This window comes from Panthera tigris, chromosome C1 (genome assembly GCF_018350195.1).
Source record: "Panthera tigris isolate Pti1 chromosome C1, P.tigris_Pti1_mat1.1, whole genome shotgun sequence".
In the NCBI taxonomy this organism is placed as follows: domain Eukaryota; kingdom Metazoa; phylum Chordata; class Mammalia; order Carnivora; family Felidae; genus Panthera; species Panthera tigris.
Genome location: NC_056667.1, coordinates 43,787,398 through 43,805,080, shown reverse-complemented (window position 1 = coordinate 43,805,080; position 17,683 = coordinate 43,787,398). Strand labels below are relative to the sequence as shown.

The window sequence follows — 17,683 nt, the reverse complement described above, 5'->3', positions numbered from 1 at the left end:
ATCTTCACGGCTCCCGGGAGCTGAGCAAGAGGCCCAAAAAGCCCCTTCCCTGAAGCAGACTTTGAAGCAAGAGGGCCATCAGGACAGTGAGTGGACGTTCCAAGGAGACTCCCTTCCTCCCTCTGCCCACTGGGGGCCTGGGACAGAGGGGGCATGTAGCATGCCCGCTGCCCTCCCCACCCACGGCCGCTCACCATCCTGAATGACGCAGTTGGCCAGGAGGTCCTTGATGGTGTCCGCGTAGAGCAGCCGCATGCGCCGCCGTTCGGCCGCCACACTGTGCTCGGTCTTCTCCTCCTCCGTCTGCGGCGTGGTCTGCTTCAGCTTCACCTGTGGGCGGGGGTTGGCACAGGGGGTGCTCAGGACGGGTTTCCTGAAACAGCAGGAGTACCTGTGCCCCAGCATCGTCACACACTTGGGGCGGCTGGATAGCTACAAGTCTTTGTGCCCTCTTTGTCCCCATCTTCCTGTTTCCGTGTTGACTGATACATCACTTTCACCCTCCAAATGCCCCAGTCCCATTTCTTGGGCAAAGGCATCCAGGACTAGGGGCATCTATAGGACGTGTGAGGGAATGATGAGGCCTGAAAAATCCCCGTGTGAGACACACAGGAGTAGGTGGGGAAGAGGAGAGACGGAAGGTGCCTGGGGTCTGAACACAGGCAGGGGGAGCCGCCTCTGGGGGCTGTGGATTCCCTGAAGCACCCCCACCTGCACCCCTCGGTCAGTCCCCAGCCTCACCACCCTGGTCCTGGCCGGCCTTGACAAGCACCCGGGTGGTCCAGCCGCATTGTGCAGCCGGGGATAGCCCCCACCTTGGAGAGTTCCCGGTGGGCCACAAAGGTGGCCAAGGCCTTGCACACGTTCCACTGCTTCTCGGAGCACAGGTCCTCAGAGGCCACCTGGATGCCCACCTGGAGAGGAAGAAAGGGTGGGAGGAGTGAGGAGGGGAGAAACAGAGCTCCCGACCTGAGGTTCCACAGCTCAACGAGACAGGAAGTCCCACCCCAGGCCAGACCTCATATTCTTCTATCACTTACTGAGTCTAGACAGCCAGAAACCTGGGATAGGTTCTGATTCTACCCCTGGATCCCTGGAAAGCCTTGGGCAAGTCACTTCCCTTCTCTGGTCCTTGGCTTCCTCATCTATAAAATGGGAGTGAGCATGGGAATGCCTGGCTGGCTCAGCCGGTAGAGCATGTGACTCTTAATCTTGGGGTCATGAGTTCAAGCCCCACATTGGGCATGGAGCCTGCTTAAAATATGAATGAATGAATGAATGAGGGAGTGAATGAATGCAATGGGAGTGAGCATACCTGCCCTGACAGGGTTACAGAGGGAATGAAAATGAGACTGAACCTAGCAAAGGACTTAAAGTAGGTAAAACGTAGGCTACATTGAAAAGACAGACATCTGGGGGGTACCCAGGGCATATCCAGAGGCAGTCTGGCTGCCCCAGCCTCAGTGGCCCAGCTGAGGGACATGGCCTGAGCCTGGCGTCCACAGAGCTCACAGAGCCCTGTGCATCACTTAAGAACCCTGCAGCATAGGACTCATGTTCCCATTTCACAGATGGGGAGACAGAGGCTATGGGAGGTAAGCTAATGGACTGCAGTTCAGGCTCTCCCTACTCCAGTCCTGCTGCCTCCAGGGTCAGGCATGGCAGCTGCCTTCCCTGCTTTCCCGTGACCACCTGGCTGCTGAAGAGAGTCTTAGGTTAAGGGTGAAGACCAAGGAGACTGGAAGTCAGTCGCACATTAGAATCTACGTGACCTGGTGACTTGGGACAAGCCTCTTCCCCTCCCTGGGCCTCAGTTTCACTTCTGTGCTAGGGACGTTGGACAGGAAGATCCTTAGGATCCCCCCAGCCCTGCCAGCTGTTTCAAAACTCTACTGCCTCGACCAGGGCTCTGCGGGTATGAGTGTGGCCAGGCTGGGGGCTGAGTAGGGAGAAGAGGTAGAAAACCTACCCACCCACCTACCCACCCCTAGGCAGCACCCACCCCACACACCTCCATGCTAGAGTTGAAGGCCCGGTTCACCTTGGCCTTGATATTCACCACTTGTCCGACACTGGGGAGAGAAGCGCAGGAGGTGAGCCTTCCACTGGGGATAGAGTGAGGGAAGAGGGGCCCCAGATACTTGCAGGGCCTCTGCTGAAGGCAACTGGCAGAGAAATGTCATGGCTTATGGAGCATGGTCACATTGGCAATGTCACCGAGTCCTCAAAGCAAGCTGGCAAGATAGTGTTAGTACCTCGTTGTACAGGTGGGAGAGTGGAGGCTGAGAGAGGGGGCGTGGTTTCACTCATCTCCCCCTTGTCCAGTGAATGCTCAAGCTTCTTTTTGCTTGTGGCTCCACAGTCCCCTCTTCAGGGAACCTGCCCCCACCCAAAGCCCGATGTGGTTCATCCTCCCAACACTTCAACAGAGGGGGCCTCTGTCTCCCCCACAATCCTTAAGCTCCACTGGGGCAAGGATCACATCTGCTTTGCTCACCATTGACTTCAAGGCCTAGCACACCTCACAGGGTAGGTCCTCCATAGACAGTGGCCTACTGAATGAACGCATCCCACATCTGCTGAATGCCTACTACGTGCAAGGGACTATAAACAAGGGGTGGGAAGGAAAATGGAAACATTAAAGAATGTTTACGCTGTCCCAAGCATTACCTCATTAGAGTCTCCAAATAAGCTTGACAAGCTTACATTAGAGTGGATTGAACACCTGAGAGGATAAGCCATTTGCCCAAGGCCACCCAGCTAAAAAGTGCCGGAGTCAGGGTTCTAGACTGTTCTGTTGACTACACCGGCCCCACCTTTTCCAGGTGCAGTCTGTCCCTCTGGAATAATTCCCGTGTCCAGATAAACAGTCAGACTCCCTAGAGGGGCCACCTCACCTGCTCTGTGTCTAACCGGAGGCACAGAGTGTGCCCAGCTGATAGCCTATGAGGAGGAGGCAGAGGCTGGAGTGACCTTGAGCAAGTCCTTTCACCTCTCTGTGCCTGGGCCACAAACATGGACAGCACAGGGCTAATTTCTTTCCCAAAGGCACAGCCTCTTCCCCAAGGCTAGGAAGGGTCCCTTCCAAGGGGACTTCCTGTCAAGGGGTGGCAGTGGACACAGTGGCAAGAACCACAAAGGCCTGGGCTCCAGCCAAGCTCTACCATGACTGTCACACTACTGAGTCGTGTGACCTGGGATGAGTCACTTTGCCTCTCTGAGCCTATCTACTTGTCTATAAAGTACAGAGAAGGCGTGACTACTGAGGGTCAGGCTAGAGGAGGTAAGACAGAGCCGGTGCTGGGAGCTCCGTGAATAACAGGAGCTCATGTTTGCCAAGGACTTGTCCATTTCTGTTCATGTTGTTAGCGGTCCTAACTGGTCCCCGTGGAAGGGACTGTCGTTTTTTGGAGATGTGTGCTGACATATGGAGGGATGAGTGTCATGATATCTGCAACTTACTTTCAAATAGTTCAGAAAAAAACAGAGAGAAGTCTGTGTATTTACTTATCCATATATAGATAACGCATATGTAGCAAAAAATGTTAATTCTTGAATCTCGCTGGTGGTGATCATTGCACTATGCAACTTTTCTATAACTTTGAAAGTTTTCATTATAAGAAATTGGGAAAAAAATTCCATGATCCCTGAAATAAAAATAACAGTCTATTTTCTGTGGTGCTAAAAAAAAAGAGAGAGATTGGTGTCTCTTCTTCATCCCCCTCCTCCTCCTCTCCCTCCTATTCATCCTCCTCCTCTTTCCTCTCTTTCTCCTCCCCTTCCTCCTCATCCCCCAACTACCCCCCTCCTCCCTCCTCCTCCATCTCCAAAGCCAAGCAGACACCCATTTGGACTCCTGAGCTTTTCTTCCTTCCTGACTCTCTTCCATCCCACAGCTCAAGCCAAAACCGGCTCCTTCCCCAGGGTCACTCCTTCCCCAGGGCCACTGCCCAACTTCCTCGGGGGCCACCTTAAGCCTCCAGCCCCCCAACACTCCCTCCAGGTGATCTTCACATCACAGAGGCAGCTCCCACAAACAAGTCTGAGCCCCATTCAAGCCCTTCCCCAGGACCAATTTACTGTCAAGGGACAGAGGAGCATGTTAAATGACACCACAGTGATGCTAACAGCAAAACCCGGATGATGGAGAACTAAGAGGGCAGATGACCAGGAGAGAGATGGTGAGGGGACAGGGTGCTGGGGGGAGGCGTAGCACCTATAGATAAAAAAAAGACTTGAGGGACACAGCAATCAGTTGCAACCTTATTTGTATCTAGGCTTGGACAACAAAAATAACCGTAAAGCAAAACAAAATGAAAACAGCGGCGCCTGGGTGGCTCAGTTGGTTAAGACTTCGACTCTTGATTTCAGCTCAGGTCATGATCTCATGGTTTGTGAGATCAAGTCCCACGTCAGGCTCTGCACGGACAGTGTGGAGCCTGCTTGGGATTCTCTGTCTCTGCCCCAGGCTCCCTTGCACTCGCTCGCTCTGTCTCTCTCTCTCTCTCTCTCTCTCTCTCTCAAAATAAATAAAACTTTAAAAAATAGAATAATAGGGGTGCCTGGGTGGCTCAGTTGGTTGAGCATCTGACTTCAGCTCAGGTCATGATCTAGCAGTTCCTGAGTTCAGGCCCCGCGTCGGGCTCCATGCTGACAGCCGGAGCCTGGGAGCCTGCTTTGGATTCTGTCTCCCTCTCTCTCTGCTCCTTCCCTGCTCACACTCTATCTCTCAACAATAAATAAATGTTAAAAGAAAAAAAATTTTTTAATAGAATACTAAATTTTAAAAATGGAAAAAAACAAAAGCAGTTCCTACCACTTAGAGATACATTTTGAAATATTTTTAAATGGCAAAAACAAAAACAAACAAACAAACAAAACAACTTCTCCAGTTTTCCTCAGGTGCAGCCAGGCCTCTCCTGACCACCAACCATGCTCCTGACCCCATCCCCAGCTTGCCCTCCTTCCCAGCATCCTCTCTGGCTTGCCCTTCCACCCACATCCTCCTCGACCCAGACTCACCTTCACTCTCTGAGTCCTGTGGCGGGTCCACCCACCATGCATGCCCACTCCCCACCCCCAGCCCTCTCCTCCCTAGCTACTCTGGGTGCCAGAACCTGCATTGGCAGCAGAGACCTAGAACTGGCCCAGACACAGAGCTCCCCTTGCCTCCCAAGTGTCCCTACATACAGTATTGATGGTACTGAGCCAGGTCAAACACCTCCTCCAGGAAGCCCCCTTTGACTACCCCCTATGCCATTACACTCACCCCCAGACATACAGAAAATGCATCCCATTGGTTAAGAATAAGAGTTCCGGGGTTCCTGGGTCCTCCACTAGCTACCCGGCCTTAAGCAAGTTATTTTGCCTCTCTGTGCCTCAGTTTCCTAACCTGTAAAATGAGGGTACTCATAGCCAGAACCTCACAACATTGTTCTGAGGATTAAATAGGTTAATGTATTAAAAAAGCATTACAAATTAAGCATCAATATTAGTTCATTCATAGTGACAAAGGTACAACACCAATTAAAATGTTAATAACAGGGGAACTGGCTGTAGGGTATATAGGAACTTTCTGTATGATCTTCTGAGCTACAACTTTTTTTCGTAAATCAAAAACTACTCTAGGGGCACCTGGGTGGCTCAGTCAGTTGAACAACCAACTCTTAATTTCAGCTCAGGTCATGATCTCATGGTTCATGGGATCAAGCCCCGTGTCAGGGTCTGTGCTGATGGCACGGAGCCTGCTTGGGGTTCTCTCCCTCCCTCCCTCTCACTCTCTGCTCCTCCCCCACTTGTGCACTCACTCCCACTCTCTCTCAAAATAGATAAAGAAGCACTTTTTTTAAAAACTACTCTAAAATAAAAGATATTTAGAGTATGACAAAGCACCCATGTGTCGGAGATCACGATTAGCATGGCACATACCCCTTGAATTCAAATTCTGTTTCTACACCTACACAAATGGGAGCTCCTGGGGCACAGGGACCATGCTCCAGTTGACTTTGCATACCCCAAACCCAGCGTGGGCCTTGATCAGGAACAGGCGCAGGTAGTGACAAAGGACCGAATAAATGAAGACAGGAATTGGCCACATTTTCTCCTTAACTCAACGTGCTGGTACCCAGAAAGCCCTGACTCAATCCTTGGCATTTGATGTCCTAGGCAATGATGGTGAGTTTCGGAGCAGGAGTGGAGGCCAAAACACCATATGCAGCCCCTGCAAGGCTGGGCTGAGGGCTTTGCATCAGTGTAGACAGTTTATTGGTTTTTTTAAATGTTTATTTATTTTTGAGAGAGAGAAGCAAGTATGAACGGCAGAGGGGCAGAGAGAGACAAACACACAGAATCCAAAGCAGGCTCCAGGCTCTGAGCTGTTAGTACAGAGCCTGCCATGGCGCTCGAACCCACGAACCGCAAGATCATGACCTGAGCCAAAGTTGGACACTTAACTGACTGAGCCACCTAGGTGCCCCAGTATAAACATTTTAAAAAGCAACTACAAAACAAAACAAAACAAACTGCAACGTAGTGAACTCCTCATTCTTGGAGGCATGTAAGCGGAAGTTGAATGGCCCAAGTTTCTGACTCAGGCTTTTCCAAGGGACCTTGCCTAGGAAACATTCTACAAGTGACCAATGACCCATAGAGAATGTCCAAGTTCAAAAAGATATGCACCGTTTAAGACTAATGCCTTCCATTCTGCAGATCAGAAAACTGAGGCCCAGAGAAAGAGACTACCACCCCAAAGTCACACAGCACCCCATGATGCCGCCTCAGCAACGTCCAACTCCAAACCTGGCCGCGGGAACCCACCCCGCAGCACCCAGCAGCAGCCCAGCTCCTAGCCCGTGCCTCTCCCAGAGCCCCTGCAGATGGGCCACTACCTGCTCTGCAAAGGCCCTCGGTCTGTCAAGTCAGGTTCCAGGGCTCTGCACGGCTCACAGGCTGACCAGGTGGGGAGAGGGAGGAGGAGCCCTGCGTTGGTGGTGGGCAGACCAGGGGGACCAAGGAGCAGGAGGGGCCACTTACCTGATGGTGTGCTCAAAATAGATATCGTCCATGGAGGCGGTGACGCAGGGGCAGCCAGCGTGCCTCTCGGCTGGCATCAGAAGAAAGCCGTGGGTTAGCATCATCCCCCTGTCACCAGGCCTCTGATCAAATGTCAGGCGGCCAGAGCTAAGGTTGTGCCTCCTTGCCCACACCCACCCTTCTCTAGTTTTCTTCACCTCGCTTACTGCGCCCTGACCCTGCTTATCTATCCAGGTTTTGTCCATCTGGGGTCTCTCCCTTCTGCCAGACTGCAAGTTTCTTGAGGGCAAGGATTTTTGCCTGTCTTGTTCACTGCGGTGCCCCAGCCTGGGACCAGTGCCTGGCTCAGGAGACACTCCATGAGCAGCTGTTGAATGAATGAAAGATCACACTGGGCTATTCTAGTTCTCGGCCCGCTCAGGTGCCGTACCCCGGTCCAGTCACCTTCACCCACCTCTGTTTCCTTGCCCGAGTCATTCTTACTGGCAGGACTGCGTTCACTACCTTAGTCCCTCTGGAATCCCTCCCCTGTCCCCAGGGCTGGGTCACGGCTTCTGGTCTGTTCTCCCACAGACCCGATTCTGTCTCTTTCCCAGTGCTGGGGGGCAGGTAGATCACCTATCTGTGCCCCTACTGGACGGTGAGCCCCCTGCGGGTGGGAGAGTACTCAGAGCTCAGTTCAGCTCCACTCAACTCAGCAAGGCAGGCAGCAGTGGCCTTTGCTCAGGGCACTCTCGGGCCAGTCTCAGAGCAGCCACATTTGAAGGTGCAGGGACAGAAGGTGCAGGGACAGAGCTGTGGAGGTCTGGGGGAGCGAGGGCGGGCCCCAGCTGAGCGTGGAGAAATTGAAGGGGGCATCTCAGGCGGCTGGAACAGTACGAGCAAAGGGCAGGACGAGGAAGGAGCACGGCGCTAGGGAGGGCCAGTGACCGCCTCTGATAACGGAGGCCTCCCCTCTGGGTGGGGGGGCCACCGGTGGGAGGACAGCTGCACCAAGCACGGGCTCACCGGACAGGCAGGCCGTGGTGTCGATCCACTTGAGCAGCTGCCCGACGCTCAGCTCGCCGCGCTGGTTGGTGTGGCAAGGCAGCACGAGCTGGCTCATCTGCACCTCGGTGGGGTTCCGGTACCCCTCGCCGCCCGCCATGGCACCGTCGTCTTTCTCTGCGTGCGAGGCTGACTTCCGGGACATGCGGCTTGAGAACACGGAGGCGAAGCCCTGGGAAGAGGTGGGGACGGGAGGTCAGCTCACTGCAGGATCTCCGGGGTCCGTCCGACCTGAGACCCGACTGCCACAGGGAGAGCGGACGGCGCCCCGGGGACACCTCCCGCCAGACCCCAACTCCAAGAGAACTCCAAGAGTGGCCACCACCCTCAGACCCCAGGAGGCTCGCTGGATGCCACTTCCACCCAGTTTCCTCTTGGCCAGCACCTCATGTTCACAGGACCTCGGACCTCAGGGAGGGGGAGGGGAATCCAGTCCTTCTCCCTCCAGCTCGTGGGCCAGTTGGTTCAAGGTCTACCTCAGATTGACCTTCATTCTTGCAAGACTCCCCCTCTCTCTGCAGGGAGGCCTGGTGAGCCCTCTAGTAGTCAAGCCTGGGGATCTGTTGTCAATAAAGTAGTCCAAGAAGCAGCCGCTGTTTCACCCCCAAAGGGCCCTTCCTCGGGCTCCTTCTTTCTGCAGACGACACCAAAGGCAGCACCCCCGTTGGGTGTCCCCCTGTCCCGAGCACTTGGCTTTATGACTAGGAGCGCTCACGCAGTCCCTGAGCAGCTGTCTGAACCAGGCCAGGGCCACAGCAGCTTGCAGCTGGCGAAGCAGCCAAGAAAATCCTCAAACTGCTGAACTGAGGTGAAATTTCTGCCCAGGGCCCGGCTTGCCTCATTCCCTGGGCGGAAGGGGTAGACGAGCACCCGACAGCGGCCTGGATGGGGTGGGCTGGGGAAGGGGGGGCCTCCCGTCTCTCTGGCCCGCTGTCCCTAAGAGGCCGTGAATGAGAGCTGGGGACACCTGCATGTGTGAGAAAAGTGACACAAGTTCCGATTCTCATGGCAATGATAACAGCCGCTGCCAATACTGATCTAGCGCTTACTAAGCGGCAAATACTCTCTTCTGAGCACTTTGCGTGTCCTGATTCCATTTTATTCATGCAAAAACAAACAAACAAACAAACAAAAGCCTGAGGTAGGTTCACTGGTGCCCTCGCTTTACAGGTGATGAAATGGAGGTCCCAGTACGTGGCAAAGTCTGGCTGCGGCACAAGGTCTGGCTGCAAAGCCCGAGGTCCTACCCCCCACACTACACGGTCTGCTCCTGGGGCTGAGAAGAATCCAGGGCCCTGGGCCTGGACTCAGCAGCAACCAGTGCCATGACCCGACGCTGACCCTACCACAGACGCACACGGGGTCAAGGACGGCTCTCGTGCTGGAGTCCATGCTCCTTGAGTAACCTCCCCCACGAGGCTCCCGTAGCTAATTCAATACGTTCAAAGCACGCCAGGGTGACTTGTTCAAGGTCACTGACCCCCAAGGGGCAGAAGTGGGATTCAAACCAGGCCTGTCTGACCCAGAATAGCTTCTGGGTTCCCAGAGAGGCATCTTGTTCCCGAGGGCCCCTGGGTATGACCAACAATGCCAGACTCCGAGGAGAGAGAGGAGGGCAGCCCCAGCCCCAGCAGCCTGGGAAGAGGCCTGCAGGGTGCCAGGCTGCCAGGCTTGCAGGCTCCTGTTGGCGTCTGGCAGGCCACTGTGGTCCAAGCAGCAGGACCCATCACCATGGTAACCACTGCCAAGGCATTTCCGGCCTGTTGTGCACGGGTGGGGGGGGGGGGCTGCGGCATGATGTGGCTGCCTTTCTGGGTGTGGGAGATGGCAGAGGGAGGAGGCAGACAGATTCCATTTACCCACGCTCTTCCCAAACCCATGCCACAACCAGGGGTTCTGTTCTGGGCAGAACATTCCAGAAAGAAGTGAAAGAGTAAGTTAGGGAAATGGGGGAGGCAAGACACAGAGGGTGAGTGGTCAGAAGAAAGGGAGCAGACCATCGGGGGTTTCTGGGCAGTTCCAGGCATACACACAGGGAAGCCTTACACACTACGCCTCTGCTTTACAAACCTGTTTTCACATCTGCCACCTCACTGGATCCTCCCAAGGAAGGCAGAGGGTGAGGACTGCTGACCCCATTTTACAAAAGACGAAAGTGAGGACGGAAAAAGCCCTAGACCAGCGGTCCGGACACCTGAGGTCCAGTCCTCCCTCTGCTTCTCACCTACTCAGTCTCCACTCCCACCAGCCTCCTATTTCCTATTCTATGAAAAAGAGTCCCTGCCCTCCCATTGAACTGTACATGCCTGGAGGCAGGACCTTGGCCTTGTTCAATCATTCATTCATTCACCAAGCATTTCTCCTTTACCCTGGACCTAACATTGAGAGAACAAAGATAAATTGGTCCATTCCCTTTGAGAAGCTCCTGCTTAGTGCTTATGCTTAGAAGGTCCCGGCACACAGTAGGCCCTCACCAAAGGTTTGTGGAGGGACGATCAGAGGCAGACTTGAGTTCAAATCCTAGCCCTGTCCCTCTGGTGCTATGTGATTCCGGATTAAGTCCCCTCCCCTTCTGAACCTCATCTGTGACTCGCTGGGCAGGCAGAGGCAGGGGAAGATTGCCAATCCCTAAGGTACCCCCAGTTCTGGTTTCAGGATTCTGGACTCTAACCCCGCAGGGTTCTAGCATGTCCAGCTGACATTTCCATTGAAATGGAAGCTGAGAAGTCCTGTCACCCTGTCAGACAGGAAACAGCGTGATCTTCTGAGCAGGGCTGAGCTCCCAAGCAAACTGAGGGCCAAGACCTGCTGTGGCTGTCCCCCTGTCTCTTCAAAGAGAGGGGCCCAGAGCCCCTGGGCTGGAGCACGAGTAGAAGGGACAGAGTAGCACTGGCGGGCCCAGGCACAGCCTCTCAGACTCCAACTCCTTCTTTGGCTCTAAGGCAGTCTGCCCACACCATGGCAGGCCAGGCTGGCCCTCCTCCTATCCCAAGGTGGGCAGGCAGCCAGCCTGGGTGACAGGGGCGTGTGCAGCCCAGACAAGCTCTGGCCAATGGGGCCCCAGAGCCAGGCCACTCCTCCCAGGGCCAGTCACAGGAGAGCAGAGGCCCTGGATGGAGTCAGGGACTGCAGCAGCCAGGCAGGCTGAGCCAAGACAGCTGACAGGGAGGGCAGAGCCTGCTACAAAGGTGGAGAGGGCACCTGGGGGTCAGAGATGTACCCTCTCAGATGGCAGATGTGACTGCGGCTGGCCCAGACCACAGCAGACCTGGCCAGATTTGGTCATCCCAGACTAGGTCTCAGCTGGCTACACCATGGGCTCTGCGTCCCTCCTCCCGGGCCACAGGAGGCATCCCGTGTCACAGACCTGCTGCGTCAGAGCAGGAGAGGCCACTTTGCCCAATCCCTTCACAGCTGAGGAGACTGACACACACAGAGGGACAGGCTGGTCCAGGGTCATAGAGCTGAGGAGCCAGGATGAGCCCCCCTCGGCCAGGGCTCCTTCTAGACGATTTGACAACAACCCCACACAAACAGACGACCTCGATGTCCTCTCTCTCCTAAGTACCAAGTCAGTGACCTGCCTTCCCTAAACTCTCAGGCTCCCCCTCTGCCCTGACAGCTCAGGCCCTGGCTAGGCACTGCCTGCTCACTAGACTGTCTCCACAGCCTGTCCCCAGGCCTACAGTCTCTCCACCTCCTTCTAGCTTCCACAAGCACCAGAAGGATCTTCCCAAACAGCAAATCCACCAACACGACAACCATAATTTTCTGTACCCTGTCTTACAGGACCACTAGGTCTGGCCTTTACAGCCCCACCCACCCATGCACTCACCCCCTTCCCCCACATACTGTGGGACTTCATTCTGTCCCTTAGGACCACACAGACCTCTCTGAAGAGCAAGCCAGACCAGACACCTCCCCTGCTCAAGACTCCTCAATGGCTCCCTACTGCTCTCAGGATAAAGTTCCTGCCAGGGCCTCCAGCAGCTGCTCTCCCAAGGTCTAGACCACATGCCATTCCTCAGAGCACCACTCTTACCCAGTTCCTTTCCCCACCATGTGGGTGCTGTTTCTGCCTAGAATCCCTTTATCTGCCCTGTGTGCCGGGTAAGCTCTTCCTCCTCCCTCTTCAAGCCCCCACCACCTCTTCCGCAAAGAAAGTTGGGGCCTCCCTGGCCCCACAGCCTCATCTGTCTCCATCACAGTCCCAACCAAACTGTGTAGTCACTGTTTTGACAGCCACCCCCCTCATCAGATAGGCATTCCCTTGGGACAGGGACAGACTCAGTCCTACCACAGAGCAGGTGCCGAATAAAACCTACAGAAGAGGAAAAGGAAGGAAAACGCTGGTGACAGGGCGGTCCCAGAGCTGAGATGTGAAGACAGGATGGTTTAAGGGGCAGAAAGGACACGAAGGGGGAACAGAACAACAGTGGCTCAGGGGATGGGACCAGGAGGGCAAAAAGAAGCAGGTAGGAAAGTACTAGTGCCTGTGTGGGTGGAGTCAGAGGGAGAGGGGCCAAGGAGTCTCTAGAAACCGGGGAAAAACTCCCAGAGAAGGTTGTGACTCACAGTGATGAGCCAGGAAACAAGACCAGTGAGGGAGATCTTAGTGCCTTCAGGAACCATCTGGAAAAGGCCTAGAGCAGAGGAGACCCACCTATCCTGGCAGGGAAGAGCAGGCTTGTGTGACTTCTCAACCGACCCACCATGACACGAGACTGTACACAGGCCACCGGGGTCCGTCTGGCCTGAGTTCAAGTCTGATTCCACAACTAACTCATGTGACCTTGGGCAAGCTGCCCAACCTCCGTGGGCCTCAGTTTCCTCGGCTGGAAGAATGGGATTATAACATGCACTTCATTGGTACGTATGTCATTGTGGGGATGAAATGAAACGAGATTAAGTGTTTAAGGCTCGTACCACACCCCCACCCCCACCCCCGCCATGACCAACATTTATTGAGCACTTACTGTTAGCATTATAAAGCTGAGTTGGGGCTTTCCACAGAAATATAGCTGGGAGAGACCCAAACATAGTTCACACTGACTGTTTACATAGCACTTTCTCATCTGAGTTCACCAGAACATCAGGGCAACCCTGTGAGGGGTTGTTAGCCCCTTTGAGAGGTTTGGTGAGAATTCAAAAAGCCAGTGACAGCGGAACAGACATTCAGGCCTGTGTAGGAGACTGCAAAGCCCATGTTCCTCCCTCTCCACTTCCTGAGGGGGTGGGGACCAGAAGGCAGGCCCCAGGGGGGCAGGGAGAAGCAGCCTTTGGCCCACCCTAGGGAGCCACCGGCCAGGCCTCATGAAAGGCCTGATGGTCTGAGCCAGGCCACTCCGAGCAGCGTGAGGAAGCCATCCAAACTAGACGCCCTGTCTGCACAAAGCGGGAATCCAGCCTCTCAGAGAAACAGGGTGGCCTCCTGGAGGTTTCCCACTAGCAAAGCGGCAACATTTGTCAACATCCTAAATTCCGCCTTGGGCCTATTCCCCCATCTTCCTCCCAAAAAAGGCTCTGAGGCAGCCTGCACATGCACAGCACACAGACCCCACAGGCACCCAGAGCTGAAATGCAAACAAAGCTACGGAACCAAATAAGGGAATCCAGTTGCACAAAGATGCGGCCAGAGAGAATTGCATTTCACCTTGAGATTCCCAGCAGACATAAAAAGGCGAAAAGGGGTAGCAGTGGGTACCAAACTCATAGAGTTAAAAGCAGAGAGCTCCCATCCACGAAACCAGCTTCAGGGCCGGGAGGAGGACACCAGGGGGCTGTCCCGTCGCCTTCTGATTGTCATATAACGTGAGATCATATCTTCACTCTATAGGATAAAACAATGGTCCCCAGTGCCCTCTACAAACATCCTCATTCTGCCTCTGGCCACAGGCTGTGTTGGCACTTGACATTTTTTCACGATCATGGGGTGGGGAAGGTAGAACAGGAGACCAACATTTTGTGTTAAGCGTCTCCCACACCAGTCCCTTGCTTAACATTTACTGAACACCTGCTGTGCATCATGTTCTATGCCGAGAAATTTCGTATGTGTTATCTCAGTAATTTTTACATCTGCCCCGTGAGGCATTGTTGTTCTACCCATTTTACTGGTGAGCAAACTCAGATACCTTGTTTCTGAGCAAGCCGAAGTCCACTTACATGTCTACAGAATTTCTACAGATTTTTCAAGGGCCTTGGAGACGGGGAAGATGGAAGAGATTCTTCCAGTCTGACACTCAGCGAGAGGAAGCAAATGACTCCAAACATGCAACCAGTCAGTGACCAAAAAGAGTAGAGGCCAGGACCCTGAGTCTCCGTCCAGAGCCCAGAGTCTGGCACAGGCTGATCAGGCACTGGGCTTCCCCCTTCTTCTGACAGCCAGCTCTTATGCTCTCCCAGTATGAAAGAGGGGGATGGGAGGGCCACCAACCTTCTAATCCTGCCCTACACCCCCACTCTGATGAGGAAGGGAGGTGGGGTATGGGGTACAATTGAAACTCTGAGCTAAGGACAAGCTTTCCTCAGGGTAGCCCCATCCTTCCAGAAGTAGAGCTTCATGGGACATGGGACAAAACTGAACATCAAGGGGACTTTTATCAGTTCCTCATCCCCAGAAGACCTTGGACAATTATTTTACCTCTCCACGTGTCAGTTTCCTCATCTGCCTAATGGGCATAATAAAAGAACCTGAAGTTATACTGAGGATTATAAAAGACAGTGAGCCCACTAGAATGGCTATAACCAAAATCATGGACAATAACAAGTGTTGGCAAGGATGTGGAGAAAACAGAACCCCTGCCCATTGCTGGGGGGAATATAAAATGTTTGACCCACTATAGAAAACGGTTTGGCAGGTCCTCAAAAAGCTGAGCATAGAAACACCATATAACTTTGCCATTCCATTCCTACGTATATACCCAAAGGCACTGAAAACAAGGCCTCAAACAAATACATATACACACATGTTCATAGCAGCACTATTCGTAACAGCCAAGAGGTGGAAAGCATCCAAATGTCCGTCAACGGATAAATGGATAGACAAATTGTGGTATATCCATATAACACAGCATTAGTCAGTAATGAAAAGGAATGATCGATACGTAAAACGTGGATGAATTTCAAAGCCTCATGCTAAGTGAAACAAGCCAGATGCAAAAGGTCACACAGTGAATGGTTCCATTTATATGAACTCCCCAGTACAGATAAGTCCATGGAGACAGAAAGCAGATTGGTGGTCACCAGGGTCCTCCTGTCCCCAGGAGGAAAGGGGAGAAACTTCTTAAAAGTTAAGGGGCTTCACTTTGAAGTGATGGAAAGGTTGGAACTAGATAGAGGTAGTGGGTGTACTAAGTTCCACTGCACTGTACTTGAAAATGGTTGGGGCGCCTGGGTGGCTCAGTCGGTTAAGTGGCCAACTTCGGCTCAGGTCATGATCTCATGGCCCGTGAGTTCGAGCCCCACGTCAAGCTCTGTGCTAACAGCTCAGAACCTGGAACCTGTTTCAGATTCTGTGTCTCCCTCTCTCTGACCCTCCCCTGTTCATGCTCTGTCTCTCCCTATCTTAAAAATAAAACGTTAAAAAAAAAAAAAGAAAATGGTTAATTACGTTATGTGTATTTCACCTTGATAAATTAATATTATTTTTTAACTCTTAAGAGTAACCATTTTAGACAAATAACAGGGAAGTCTGCTAATTTAACTTAAATATAAAATGTCAAATGCATTTTTTTAAAAAAGATATTGGAAGCAAGAGTGTTTAGCATGGTAAAAATGTTAGGTTTCATGATTAGCTGTCTAGGTCTCAGTTTGCTCATCTGTCAAGTGGGATATTTAACTAGATAGTCTCCAAGACTCTTTTTAACCATGAAGGGTTTGGCATACAGGAAGAACTCCTTACCAAGGCCCATGAGGCCCCGCAGAGGGGCTTGCCACACCTCCCACCACAGGGCCTTTGCTTATGCCAGTCCCTCTCTCTAGAGTGCTCTTCACCTCTGCAAAACCTACTCACCCCCCGTGTCCATCACCTCTTCCCCACTCTCATGATCCTGGCACCACGTACCTCCCCTCTCTAATACTCTCCACTCCACCAACATTCAGTGCACCGTGGGAGTATTTGGGTGGCCTAGACCAGAAGACACAACAGGCAGGAGCCCTGTCTTTCTCCTCCTGGAGTCCACAGGGCCCAGCACAGCACCTGGCTCACTGTGGACCAAGTGAATGAGTTTGTTCAGTGGGTCCCCAACCTCCACTAGTGTCACCCCATGTAGACACTCACCCCAGGGAGAATGCCGGCCATGAGGTCAGGTGAGGTTCCCCACTAGAGACCCCACTCCCACTCCTGCACCCTCACCCCATTCTAGAACAGAGAGCCTAAACACCACCTGCCTTCCTCCACCCCCAAGGGTAAAAATAACCTTGTCTGAAATCTGACACCTACCCTCAGCCACGTCATCTTGAAAACTCCCCCTGTCCCACTGAGAAGCCTGCCAGGGGCCAGATGGGGTGAGAAGGGCATTTTCTGAATGCTTTCTCATTCATACCTCATATTTGAGGCATTGTCCCTGGGAAGGTACACAGGGGACCCGAGCCTGGAGAAGTCCCAAGTCCTGTCCAAGGTCACCCAGCTCTGAAGCACAGAGTGCTGACCTCTAGCCTCCATCTATACCACAGCCCCTTCGTCCACTGTGAGGGTGGGAAGGGCTTTGGAGATGGATTACAAACTGCTTATTTGTGTGGACAGGGAAACAGGCATGGGCGGCTCTCTGTCCAAAGGCCTTCAGAGTCAGGCAGACCTTGGGTAAGCTATTGAGAAATTGTTTCCTCCTTGGGGGGGGAAGAAAAAAACCAAATACCCCCACCCCATCTGCATCCAAGAGTAGCATGAGAATTAAGGGAGGTCCCCAAACCAAAGGCACCCGGCTAACTGTGAAGTGCTGTGCACATGTGAGGGGGCAATTGGCTGTCAGCGGTCTTGGTTTCTCACTTTGGGGAAACGGAACCATGGGGAGCAGAGACAGCGTGGGACAGTGGGTTCCGGAGGTGGGCAGAATACACGTGAATCCCAGACCTGCCCTCAGAAGCACAGGGGCCCCAGGCAACTTGCTTCCCCTCCTCCCGGTTCAAGGGCAAGGCACCCCCACGCACCCCTCCCTCTCTGTAAAGGAGTACTTTGCAGCCTGTCCTGAGGTGCAAAGGAGGGAGCAGATGGCAGGTGCTTGGTAAATGGTGGTGGTTCGCTTCTTGTGAGTCGGAGGGGGGCCTGCCGGAGTGGGCCCTGCCCTCCTGGAGCCAAGGTCTAGATGGCAAGTCGCACGGAACAAGGGGATACACTGAGGGAGCTTGTGTGGAAGTTGGAGGACGAGGCACTGGCTGCGTGTGGCCCCCCTGCACGGACTCTCACGCCCACCCCCCTGTACTGTCTGGGCCTTGCCCTGGCAGTGTGCCCCCCGACGAAGGACCCATGGCCTGGGAGCACAGTTTTTCATTTCTCTGGCCCCACCTTCCTCATTTATAAAATTGCAGAGGAGACTGAGAGCAGTCACCCTCCCACCGTCTCTTTTTAAAATTTCTTTCAATGTTTATTTATTTTTTTTTAAATGTT

The 17,683-nt window shown here is 53.4% G+C and overlaps 1 protein-coding gene across 1 annotated transcript in view; it reads right to left on the bottom strand.

Annotated features, from left to right (window-relative positions):
* The window catches only part of ACOT11 (acyl-CoA thioesterase 11), a 53,753-nt gene that overhangs the window by 16,462 nt on the left and 19,608 nt on the right, over positions 1-17,683 (bottom strand). Inside the window, exons 2-6 of the mRNA XM_042993847.1 lie at positions 8,041-8,251; positions 7,033-7,102; positions 2,012-2,072; positions 816-914; positions 195-330 (exon numbers count right to left, since the gene is read on the bottom strand). Of these exons, the coding sequence (XP_042849781.1) occupies positions 195-330; positions 816-914; positions 2,012-2,072; positions 7,033-7,102; positions 8,041-8,251 (577 nt within the window). The remainder of the gene's footprint in view (positions 1-194; positions 331-815; positions 915-2,011; positions 2,073-7,032; positions 7,103-8,040; positions 8,252-17,683) is intronic.